Genomic DNA, 13,067 nt, shown 5'->3' with positions numbered 1-13,067 from the left:
ATCACAGATTTGAAATAAGTTTAGAACGAACTTCGTAAACTTTTATGTCATTGCTATAACAAGCGTCAAACGTTAAAAAAAAGTAGATCTGACGCCAAGTTGGCACTATGGTCTTCAAGTATTGTCAAAAAAATTGTATTTTTTACGATTTTTGATAAAGTAATGCCTGTTTCGTTAAAATCCTGTGTTAGATTTCAATGATTATCAGTGTTGATTAATTGTATACTGTTGTTATTCTCTAATATGGAGTCGGATTCAGGATTACATGGTGATATACCTGATGGCGCGGAAGTGTCTCCATTAGCCGAAAGCCAAGCAGTAGATAGTGTTGCTGAAAATAATGTTACAAGTCAGGAATCTGAAGCCGCTACAGCTGAAGAGTCAGGTATATATCATATATCCGTACTACATTACTTTCCATAGCTTACCTACTATATGCATTTCACGTGGTTTAGTTGACAAGAACAAAATAAGTTTTGGGTCTTTTTCAATAGGAATCAATTGGTTGACAGAGTAGGACTAGTTAGAGAACCATATAAGCTGTGTCACAGACATAATTATCATGTTAAAACATTCAGATATTGAAATTTAATAGATCTAGATATTTGCATAATTTATGCTGTGCGGTAAGGCTTTGGTGTCAAAAACAACTGACAAATAAAATTGATCATTATTTAAACCTGAACAGTGTCAAATGGAGGTGCACCAACAAGTAGCAGTGACGCTTTAGATGCAGATCCTGGGGCAGCGCTAGCTGAGGGCGAAGATCAGCCCACCGGAGAAGAAGGTAAATCAGAAATATAATAACTAATTTATTTATTTCTCTCGCAACAGATCAGTTAAAAACAAACTTAGGAGATAACATTTTGGATATTTTATCTGTTTAATTATAGATCAGCATTGTGAGAGCTGGTGCATATTGTAGATTTTAAGAAAATCTGTATTATAGGTCAACACAATAATTAAAAGTTACTGGTGTTTGTAATGTAACATTTATGGTGACACAACATTGATGAGAAATTGAGGTTAAATTGAAGAATATTATTTTATATCAAATTGACTGTGAATGATATTAGTGAGTCTAAGCATAGGTTTTACAACTGGTTAATAATAATACATGCTATACATTAAGCTACCTAATAGGTACTTCATTTATGTACTGTTTACTCTATATGCTAAATAGAATAAATATAAACTGAGCTATGTTTTAAACTACCTCGGTTTATGGATTCAGTTTAAAAAAACTAAAATAAAATTCTTCTCTAAGAAAAAAATATGACTAGCTTTATACTAGAATTAATAATTTCATACTTTCTTCTATGAAATTCAATAATACATTTGTGATGAATAAGGCAGGTGTTTTATAATTTACATTATGTGATGGACAATTAACATTATGTGATGGATAATTAACATTATGTGATGTTTACAGCAAGTGCAGAAGAAGAAATGGACATCGATGACACCACAGCCGGGACAGCAGCTGACGAGTCTGCGTACATAGGCGATAATTGCTTATCGACTCCTGTAAGAAAGTGTTCCTAAGAGCCCTAGCATATTTTATGTTCACTTTTATTTTTACTATTGATGCTAAAAGTAACATGTTGTAGTACTTGTATTATAGCTCTCAAATAATAACTTTTTAACATAGATGTTACAAGTGGCAAGTCTTGTATATGTTGCAGTCAAAACTCATAATCGGTCAAAACCACTTTTTGTTCAAAGTGATTTTTCCAGTCAAAAGTGGTTTTGACCAAGAGCGTTAGTCAAAACTACTTTGGAGTGCAAAACATTTTATTTAACCGACCGAACAAATTAATAATCTACTTATCTTTTACCTGACGAATACCTAGCAACATTACTATTGTACCTAAGTTAGGTGTGATCATTTTGTATGAACAAACCACAAAAATTTTACACTTTAAAATGTTTTTTTAACACATTTTTGATGATTCCCATGTAATTTTCACAAATCATGACATTACATATTTATGAATTTTGACTGATTGGTAAAATTTTAAATCAGGCGAAACCACTTTTAGCATATTTTTTACTCTTAAGTGGTTTTGACTAACGCCCTTGGTCAAATCCACTTTTGACTGAAAAAAACAGTTAAAAGTGATATTGACGTGTAGGGCATCAGTTTTGACTGTAACATATACAGGGTGTTAGGTAAATGGGTGAGCCGACACTAGCCCATGTTAACATGGTCATATAAAAGGTATGGTGAAGTCCGAAATGGCAATGCCAGATTTTGTATGGAAAGTGGCGTCTTTTTTTTTTCGCGCGGCCATCGACCAAACTTTGTTTTTTGATTACAAAATAGTGTAATAAACCAAACTTACTATGGCATGTATACCTCTAAACTCAGTCTGAACTGAGTTACGAGCATTAGAAGTTTGATGATTTTCATACAAGATTTTCTTTTTGTGCGCAAGTTTTGTAAGAAATTGCAACAAAATATTGCGCTATTTTTTTATTGCGCTGATGCTGCTCCATACTGATGTCTGGAGCCTTTAATGGATGATATTGTTTGTTTACACATACAATCTCACTATTTTGTTGCAATTTCTTACAAAACTTTGCGCGCAAAAAGCAAATCTAGTATGAAAATCATCAAACTTCTAATGCTCGTAACTCAGTTCAGACTGAGTTTAGAGGTATACACGTCATAGTAAGTTTGGTTTATTACACTATTTTGTAATCAAAAAACAAAGTTAGGTCGATGGCCGCGCGAAAAAAAAAGACGCCAATTTCCGGCATTGTCTTTTGATATCATCATTTTAATTTTTTTAATTTCCGTACAAAATAAATTTTTAAAATCCGATTTGTATGAAAAATTAAATAATTAAAATGAAGATATCAATTTTCTGACTTCACCATACCATTTATATGACCATGTTAATATGGGCTAGTGTCGGCTCATATACCCATTTACCTAACACCCTGTATAAATAAATCTACCTACATTTTATTACTAGACCAAATTCTGAATGTGGTCACTGGTCATAGCACAGAATAATAATAAGTACTACCACTGAATAATAATAAGTACTACGTACAGAAGTTTTACTTCGCGAAGGTATTTCAAAAAATGTATGCTCAATGTCATTAACAATATGGTGTAATTTAGCCTGTCTCAAGAGTCAAGCACCATTTTGTTGACAAACGTTAGTGATCGGCACTGCGCCGAAGCTATAGGGCTGACTTCGGTAAAATGATGTGACGTGAGGTGCCAAACTGCGGAAAATGGCGGAGGAAATACATGATTTAGCATGAATTATCATGAATAATATTAACTACTTATTTACCTCTCAGTGTCTTGAGGCAACTTAAAAAAGTACATTCTGTGTTTTTATTATTATTTAGGCAGTTAAATACTGCACAGTATTTAGTACACCATTTTCTTTATTTTCTTCCATCATACACAAGAATACGCGTGCGTGAGTCAATGTTCGCTCGTATTTGAGGCCTTGTCGAATAGTATCCTGTAGGTGGGCCATCGTGCGTGTTTTGTTTTCGATGTAAACTCGCGGAGATGAACAGGCCTGGTACTACGTACAGAAGTTTTACTTCGCGAAGGTATTTAAAAAAATGTATGCTCAATGTCATTAACAATATGGTGTAAATTAGCCTGTCTCAAGAGTCAAGCACCATTTTGTTGACAAACGTCAGTGATCGGCACTGCGCCGAAGCTATAGGGCTGACTTCGGTAAAATGATGTGACGTGAGGTGCCAAACTGCGGAAAACGGCGGAGGAAATACATGATTTAGCATGAATTATCATGAATAATATTAACTACTTATTTACCTCTCAGTGTCTTGAGGCAACTTAAAAAAGTACATTCTGTGTTTTTATTATTATTTAGGCAGTTAAATACTGCACAGTATTTAGTACACCATTTTCTTCCATCATACACAAGAATACGCGTGCGTGAGTCAATGTTCGCTCGTATGTGAGGCCTTGTCGAATCGTATCCTGTAGGTGGGCCATCGTGCGTGTTTTGTTTTCGATGTAAACTCGCGGAGATGAACAGGCCTGGTCATAGTTACCAAAACTAAATGTACGCCATTTCTTACTTATCATTATATGACTTTATTCCACACTAACAAACAAATAACAATCTCCTTTCACTAACCAAAATTAACAATTTAATTCCTCCAATTAGAACGTAGTAAATTCTAAGGTAGAGTACTAAAAATTTGGAACAGGCAGCAACAGAAGATAATTCCCCTCAGGAGGAAAGCCAGCTTGACCCGGACGTGAAGGACGAGGCGGGTTTGGATGAGTCGGAGGGCGTCGACCCTGCCGCAGAGGAGTCCCCGGACCAGTCCATAAGCTCCGCTATGCCCATAGACAGCGCTGTGGGTGAGGGAGACGGAGCACCTATGGTTCAGGATGGTATGTGTTCTTTTTATTATCATTGGTAACTTTATAATTTATCCTATTGAATATTAAACTGAATCATGTGGGAAATCCTTTTTTTTCTCACTTTTATTTACTTTATGACTTCATTATCATAATTTCAAAGCTAGTGATTGCAGGTCACACTCCACAATATCCCTGGCAGCCCAATTAGTTTCCAAATACATAAATGACTTGTAGAAAAAATGTATGTCATAGATAACTAATTTACAACTTGAAGGAATTTTGATGGTGAAGAGGCGAAACCCTATGTATCTGTTAAAATAAAATGGATTATTTTTTTTTGTAAAAAATGGTTATATCTACACAAAATTGGTTATTTACCCGCAATAGATGAATCGAGCACAATGGACGAAGATATGGGCGGCGGCGAGGGAGTTGCGAGCAGCGACGACGTCAACGACATCAGTAGCGCCGCGGCAGAGGTCCTCAGCACAGGCATAAGGTACATATTCGAACGTTTTTGAGTGTCCCAGTTTTTGTTTGTTTTTAATCGGCGAATATTTCAGTTCAAGCACGGCTGAAGGCGCGGCGGATATATCCAGCAGCGGCCAGACCGAGGCCACCCTGATATCCTCCACCGCCAACGGACCGGCAGTATTACATTCATTCTCTATCACTCCACAGCAGCAACAAGCAAATGAGTTGGTATTATTTCCTACAGAATTTTAGTTGGCCAATAATATTAAATTTCAAAAGGTATCTGAATTTCCTTTCGTCCAGATTTGGTGATGCTGACACGTCGGAAATGGAGGGAGCCGCTGATACGATGCCCACAGTAAGCGAGTCGATGCCGTTGCTCACTATGACAGCGAACGGATCGGCTTTGCTTTCACCCACTTTTACTCAAGGTAATTTATTCTCAATAGTTTAATATACTTCATATTGATTAAATTTTACCACTGAAATAAACTGGGGTATAATTCATCAGCTTATTCTTAAGAGGTATGATCTCATTATAATTTCAGATTCAAGATCGCCATTTTCCACTTGTCCAGCCATCTATTACTCTTTCGCCGTACTGACCTTTTCCATATTCGATATACCTTCACTTCAGCTGCAGTAATTTTATCGGAAATCGAAGTCTTTAAACCGTTATTATTTGTCTTATCAAAATTCTAAGACGTGGTAAACAAACATAATAATAGAAAACACTTTAAATCTATTTTTGATACTGATATTTTATACATGCTCTCCCATGTGCTGGTGATTATGGACAAGTTCCAAGACTTCCAAGCTACATGCGACGCATGCACGCATAATAAGATTTACTCATATATTATGCATTCATACTGAGTTGAGAGAGAGTTGATGTCCTTTACTTATTCAAAACTTATTTCGTGATCTTTCATATTTTATACCCCGAAAATACTGTAAAATAAGTTACAAATGTTTTTGGACGAGTATGCACTGAATCAAATTATGAATATTCGCACTATATTAAAATAGCCTTTTTGTTTGGGTTCGAAAATGCCTATTTTCAAAGTGTCTCTTGTGGATCTCCATTATGTATAATGTCGCAGGACCGGTCGTTATGGAAATCCTTGGGGAAGGCCTTTGTCAGACAGATTACGTCATTTTTAAAAAAAATACTGTTAGTAATTTGTTATTACAAAAATTACTATTAGTCCCGTTAGCCCCTCGTACTAAGCTAAATATGCTTGTATCACGAGTGAGCTCACCACAATAGTCGAGCGCCGCGGCGGCGGGGACCGAACCCGAATTCCCCGGATTACGAGTCGGCCAGTCCGACCCCTTCACCTGGCTTCATTTGGCTGAAGCAAACGATGTATAATGATATTATGTTGTTTCATGTATTGTAATTTGATCTGTCCTTTATAGCTGTGTTATAATAAGTATAACACCGCTACAAATGACAAATAATTCCGCTGTGAATGGCAAGTATTGAATGAAGTATGTTTCAAGCCGAGGAGGGCGGGGCCAGCGGCGTGTCGTCATCGGTGGCCGCGGAGGGCGCGGGCGGGGAGGGCGCGGCGGAGGGCGAGGGCGCCGTCAGCAGCTCGGTGGCGGGCTCCAACGGCGCGCCGCCGCTGCCGCCGACCGACGCCGCGCACGCGTTGGCGACCCTGGCCAGCGCCGCGCTGCACCACCAGCAAGATCAGGTATGTAGCGTATATGAACAGGTGTATAGACATTATGTAGCAAGCGGGGAGGGCGACGGCGCCGTCAGCAGCTCGGTGGCGGGCTCCAACGGCGCGCCGCCGCTGCGGCCGACCGACGCCGCGCACGCGTTGGCGACCCTGGCCAGCGCCGCGCTGCACCACCAGCAAGATCAGGTATGTAGCGTATATGAACAGGTGTAGACATTATGTAGCAAGCAGGGAGGGCGCCGTCAGCAGCTCGGTGGCGGGCTCCAACGGCGCGCCGCCGCTGCCGCCGACCGACGCCGCGCACGCGTTGGCGACCCTGGCCAGCGCCGCGCTGCACCACCAGCAGGATCAGGTATGTAGGGTGCTGTGTAGTGAGGTACAGAGGGCGAGGATGCTGTATGTGAATAGACAGTGAGCGGGAAGGTTGAGGGCGCCATCAGCAGCTCGGTGGCGGGCTCCAACGGCGCGCCGCCGCTGCCGCCGACCGACGCCGCGCACGCGTTGGCGACCATAGCTAGCGCCGTTCTTCACCACCAGCAAGATCAGGTATGAAGGGTGCTGTGTAGTGAGGTACAGAGGATGAGGATGCTGTATATGAATAGTCATATAGTGAGCGGGAAGGTTGAGGGCGCGGTCAGCAGCTCGGTGGCGGGCTCCAACGGCGCGCCGCCGCTGCCGCCGACGGACGCCGCACACGCGTTGGCAACCCTGGCCAGCGCCGCGCTGCACCACCAGCAAGATCAGGTATGTAGCGTATATTTTATGATCAGTTGTAGGATACAAAGGAGGAGGAGTTGGCATATGTAGCAAGCGGGGAAGGCGCAGCGGAGGGTGAGGGCGCCGTCAGCAGCTCGGTGGCACCCCGCTGCCGCGCCGCTATTTCCGAAGGCGGGTCTATTTGATTGTATGCAAAACATCTTGCTGCTCCTGCGCCACTACTACGTCGCGCCGCTGCACGCAAGATACAGCAGCCTAACGGGCGCTGTGCATACCTTGGCCACGTTGCAGCGCAGTGCTTTCACCACCAACGAGATCAGGGTATGTAGGGTATATGATTAGGTATATAGGGCACAGAGTTGAAGATGCTGTATATTAATAGATATTATGTAGCGAGCGAGGGCGCCACTGTAGATTAAGGTTGTGCCATTCACCAGTGTGCGCACGCCCTGACTACGTTGGCTAGTAGAAGATAAAGGGTACAGGATAAGGATACTCAGAGAACCTTCCAAGAGGTTATACATCGCGATACAAATATCTTATATTTTTAGATTCTGTTAAGACGTGTCCGGAATCCAGAGTACATATACGGATAAGAGGGCTCTTTCCATCCTAGCAGAAATTAAAAACAAATGTGTTCTTAATTATGTTCATCTTAATTTCAGGCTGAACCTGAAGATGTTAAACCTCAAATTGAGGAGGATGCATGGTATACTGTTGGACTTGTAAGAGGGACTACATTCACGGTAAATATTATAAAAACTATAACATTGTTATAACAAACTTATATTTGCTTTGGTTTCGTACAATAATATTGATAATTGTTTTAGGTACAAAACTACATATCGGACCCCAATGTAGACCTGTCTAATTTATCCCTGGACAGTTTGCCAGACTTCACCAGTTTGCCTACAACTCCCCTCGAACACGGCACAGCGTATAAATTTAGGATCGCAGCAATCAATTCTTGCGGTCGGGGCGAGTTCAGTGAGGTAAGCGATTTTAGCTTTGAATAAACATTTGGACACTCACTTTCACTGTGTAATCCGTATTTAGTTTTAAACAGGCGTCGTAAAGTCACATAATGAATCGTTACTTTTGTAAAAAAAGCACTAGTGTCCCGTGAAGCCTTTTATCGTGACTGCATTTGCATGAAGCGATGCATAGTTTCCTGCTATCCACGCCTCGAACGGTTTTCGAGAAATCGAATGTTGCTATTTGAAAAAAAAATTGGTCTACCCTTTATAAAAAGGTCATACATTTTTAACAGAAGCCTATCGCAGCACCTCGTTATTTGCTAAAGTTTAAATAATACCAATTTAAAAACATCTTTGTTCTACAGGAATCAGCGTTCAAGACATGTCTACCAGGGTTCCCTGGGGCGCCGTCAGCTATAAAAATATCAAAGTCCGTTGAAGGAGCACATTTATCATGGGAACCGCCACAAGTGGCCGCTGAAGGCATTTTCGAATACTCAGTGTATCTCGCAGTCCGGTCAAACTCTCAACCCAAGGTTTGTCTCACTACTTACAATAAAAACGATACTTGTTACTTTACTAATTACCATTGTTAATATTGTGTTTTGTATTAATTGAGAATTTAGCTTGAAAGAATTACTTATAAATTGTTTTAAACTTTCATGGATTCCTACCATATAATATTGGAGGCTCGTAAATAAAAAGGTACATGGTAGCAATCCCGTAGATGACTAGTGCTTCTAAATTGACGCGTGTGAAATGCCGCAAATGCAAAAACTATGTTGAGAGGTCACGATGCTCTTGTCAGGCCTGGCTCACTCCGCGCGGTACATCCGATAATTACCTACAGCGAAGCGCCCCGCCGGCGGGTATTATCAGTCGAGTGTCACGCGCGCGCCCCTCAGGACGCTGGCGTGCGTTGTAGTACCTAATTCTATGATCGAAGTATTATTACAAAATGGACATAAAGAGAAAGAAATATTATTGTGCGGCGTTCGGGTGTTTAAATTCGAAAAGAAATCTACCGGATTTATCTCTTTTTTCGCTTCCCAAAGATGATGAAAGGTATGTTGGCCACGTAGGTAATCAATAATTCTTAGGATAGTATAGGAACCTAACCTACCATGACTACTGCTCAGAATGCGTTCGTTCGTTTCAGCAAATTAATGACGTCCACTGCTGGACAAAGGCCTCTCCCAAGGTTTTCCATAATGAATATGTACTTACCAACATACGTACCTCATTACAAATAAGTATATTAATTATTTTTTTACTAGACACTACTAGACAGCAACCCTAACAGCGTAAGAAGAGTTCAGAGGCACGCGATAGAAAGAGACAAAACTTGTAGGTGAATAAAATTGTAGGTACGTAGTGCTGTGCGAGCTGAATTCTACTGTATCGCGTCGTAGCAAGACTCGCATTTATTTAAATCGTCTTGTGGAGTAATCCTTCTGTACCTGTACTATTACTTATTCTGTGCTCTTGTTCGATTTAAGTGTTCGCAAAGCAGATTAACTTTTTCGTCTTTATTGATATTCGTCATTATGTTCTTCCATTAGGAGGCATCAAAATCACAACTGGCGTTCGTGCGTGTGTACTGCGGCAAAGCGAACACGTGTGTGGTACCACAGTCGTCTCTGGGCGCAGCGCACGTAGACTCATCCACCAAGCCTGCGATCATCTTCCGCATCGCCGCGCGCAACGAGAAGGGCTACGGACCTGCCACGCAAGTCAGGTGGCTTCAAGGTGAGTCGCTCGCTGCGTGACACAGTCGCGACACGCTACTAGCCCGCTAGTGACGTGACACTCGTCACCGAGTCCGATTAGTCGCCGCGCGCAATGAGGAGGGCTACGGGCCCGCCACGCAAGTCAGGTGGCTGCAAGGTAGGTCGCTTGTGTGACACTGCCGCGACACGCTACTGGCCCGCTAGTGACGTGACACTGCCGCGACACGCTACTGGCCCGCTAGTGACGTGACACTGCCGCGACACGCTACTGGCCCGCTAGTGACGTGACACTGCCGCGACACGCTACTGGCCCGCTAGTGACGTGACACTGCCGCGATACGCTACTGGCCCGCTAGTGGCGTGACACTGCCGCGACACGCTACTGGCCCGCTAGTGACGTGACACTGCCGCGATACGCTACTGGCCCGCTAGTGGCGTGACACTGCCGCGACACGCTACTGGCCCACTAGTGACGTGACACTGCCGCGACACGCTACTGGCGCGCTAGTGGCGTGACACTGCCGCGACACGCCACTGGCCCGCTAGTCGCGTGACACTCGCCACCAAGTCTCCCGTCATCTGCCGCATCGTCGCGCGCAACGAGAAGAGCTACGGGCCCGCCACGCAAGTCAGGTGGCTGCTAGGTGGGTCGCTCGCCGCGTGACACTGCCGCGACACGCTACTGGCCCGCTAGTGGCATAACACTCGCTACCAAGTCTGCCGTCATCTGCCGCATCGCTGCACGCAACGAGAAGGGCTACGGACCTGCCACGCAAGTCAGGTGGCTGCAAGGTAGGTCGCTTGTGTGACACTGCCGCGATTCGTTATTGGCACGCTAGTGACGTGACACTGCAGCGATACGCTACTGGCCTGCTAGTGGCATGACACTCGCTACCAAGTCTGCCGTCATCTGCCGCATCGCTGCGCGCAACGAGAAGGGCTACGGACCTACCACGCAAGTCAGGTGGCTGCAAGGTGGGTCGCTCGCCGCGTGACATTGCCGCGACATGCTAGTGGCGTGATACGTTTTGCCACCAAGCCCGCCATGGTCTTCATCGCCGCGCGCAACGAGAAGGGCTCCGGGCCCGCCACCCAAATCAGGTATCTGCAAGGTGGTTCGCTTGCCGCGTGACACTGATACGACACGCTGATATCTATTGGCCCGCTAATGGCGTGTCACTCGCCACCAAGCCTGCCATCGTCTTCCGAGTTCCGCCACGCAAGTGGGGTCTAAAGACTTTCGTTACAAATAAATGCTGCTATTGGCTCTGTGCACGATTACAGCGCCAACTAGCGTCCACAACTTTGTGGGCTCTGTCACATTGACATTTAGGTCGTATATTTGTGAAAAAATATCGAAATGAAAAAATATCAAATGTTTTCAACTAATAAATTGTTGTGATACCACGATTTGGGTGGAAAAAAGGTTTTGAAATCATTTTGGTCATTCAAATCAAATGAGGTAAGTCCAAAAAGTGTGTTTAATTTTGATTGTGTCAGGGTTTGTTTACTTCATTTATAGTTGTAGTTTTACAGTAAAACAAAAAGAAAAAGCTACTTTAACGGTTTCATTATATAACAGTAAATATATTTAAATGTTCCTGTATCGCTAGTAATAAATTAAATATCGTTTGCAGATCGAAATGAGTATTGTTTTGAAGACCGGGTTTGTGAGTGTTACAATATCAAATTCCAACCACAAACCGTATTTATAGGAAAGTTGTTGGTATTGGCTGGACAACTCCGAGATGTAGAAGAATTAAGAACAAAACAAGGGCAGAGTTCAATAATTCACGCTCTCATCATAAGGCAAACATCTGTGCACAACAACTACTGTGACTCATTTTTGTACTACCACGTTGTATAGTCTAGTTATTTCCACATTGTAAACGGCTATTAAACCAGCCCTATAGAAATACAGTCCACTCTTTTATTTAAGTTCCCAGTAGGACCCTTTTCATGCGATTAATTAATGATAATAAAATGTATTATGTAGAATCGCTTTGCCATTGACAGATACATCTGATGACAGAGCTTACATTATTTCTACTTTTGACCACCATGAACGCTGCGATCGATTATGTTACCCCCACCTAGTACTTCGCACCCAGCGAATATTCGACTGTTTCTGCTTCTGCGGTCGGTCAGTATGTAATGTGAGTTGGAAGCCAACAGCATATTGCAGTGCCAAGTCGTAATTAAGTCGGAACCGCAGCGACTTTTATGCGTGATGCAATGCATATCTGTAAAATAAACTGCTCATGTATGCGTTTAATGTTAGCGGTTGGCTTGCAACTTACACATTTAAATACATAGATGCAACTCAAAGGATTCTTAAAAACTGATCATATTATTCAATCAGGTTAAAAATATTGGAACGACTCGAACGCTCAATGTGCGTATTCAGGATTCAATGAAAAAATATTTTATTTCAATTATAAATAGAATAGTACACATTCTCAGTTTTATTATTGTCAAACTTCAATGTTATAAATATAATATGGGTACGACACTACAATAACAAACAAGCCGCTTCTTTTAATTATAAGAAATAATAAATATATTCGATTAATAATAACAATATTTGTCCATTTTCAGATATCAAATCTACAGGAGTGAAGCGAGCGGGTGACGGCCGGCTGCCGGGCGCGTCGCCCTCCAAGCAGCCCAAACAAATACTGCACTAAGTGTTAGTCTGTGACACCTTGACATTTTATCATAGAATAATTTAGTTATGTACAGTCGACTAAGTGAATAATGTTCGCCTTCATGGTTAGTAAGTACACTTTTATTTTTTACTTTCATTTTTTTTCATAATGAAATCTCAATGATTGTGGATAGTGTTTTTAAAGCGGACTATCCAATCGACAAATAATCAAGTATATTATTATAGTGTTCTCGCGATTGTTACATATGCGTCATACGACTGATTATGAAGTGTAAGGGATAGACTGAATGATGTTGAGACAAAGTTGCCGTTAATGTATAAATTTTCTTAACTGGACTAAATAAACATGGTAGAAATATTCACATTTTATTTTTAATAGACCTAAAACTTCAACTGTTTTAAATATAATTTTAATTATGTTCTTAAAGTATTATATTG

At 41.9% G+C, this 13,067-nt stretch overlaps 1 protein-coding gene across 1 annotated transcript; it reads left to right on the top strand.

Moving 5' to 3' along the window:
• Positions 1–39: 39 nt before the first annotated feature.
• LOC135078477 (host cell factor 1-like) lies at positions 40–12,991 on the top strand. The gene is made up of 14 exons (XM_063973026.1): positions 40–385; positions 689–787; positions 1,433–1,527; positions 4,213–4,402; positions 4,760–4,871; positions 4,936–5,070; positions 5,150–5,277; positions 6,353–6,723; positions 6,773–6,889; positions 7,920–8,000; positions 8,085–8,246; positions 8,597–8,767; positions 9,794–9,980; positions 12,560–12,991. The coding sequence occupies exons 1-14, from the start codon at positions 244–246 to the stop codon at positions 12,646–12,648; spliced, it is 2,079 nt and encodes a 692-aa protein (XP_063829096.1). The 5' UTR covers positions 40–243; the 3' UTR covers positions 12,649–12,991.
• The last annotated feature ends 76 nt before the right edge of the window (positions 12,992–13,067 follow it).

Source organism: Ostrinia nubilalis, chromosome 2, assembly GCF_963855985.1.
Source record: "Ostrinia nubilalis chromosome 2, ilOstNubi1.1, whole genome shotgun sequence".
NCBI lineage: Eukaryota > Metazoa > Arthropoda > Insecta > Lepidoptera > Crambidae > Ostrinia > Ostrinia nubilalis.
Note: the sequence above shows the minus strand (reverse complement) of the source record. Positions and strands in the feature narration are given on the sequence as shown.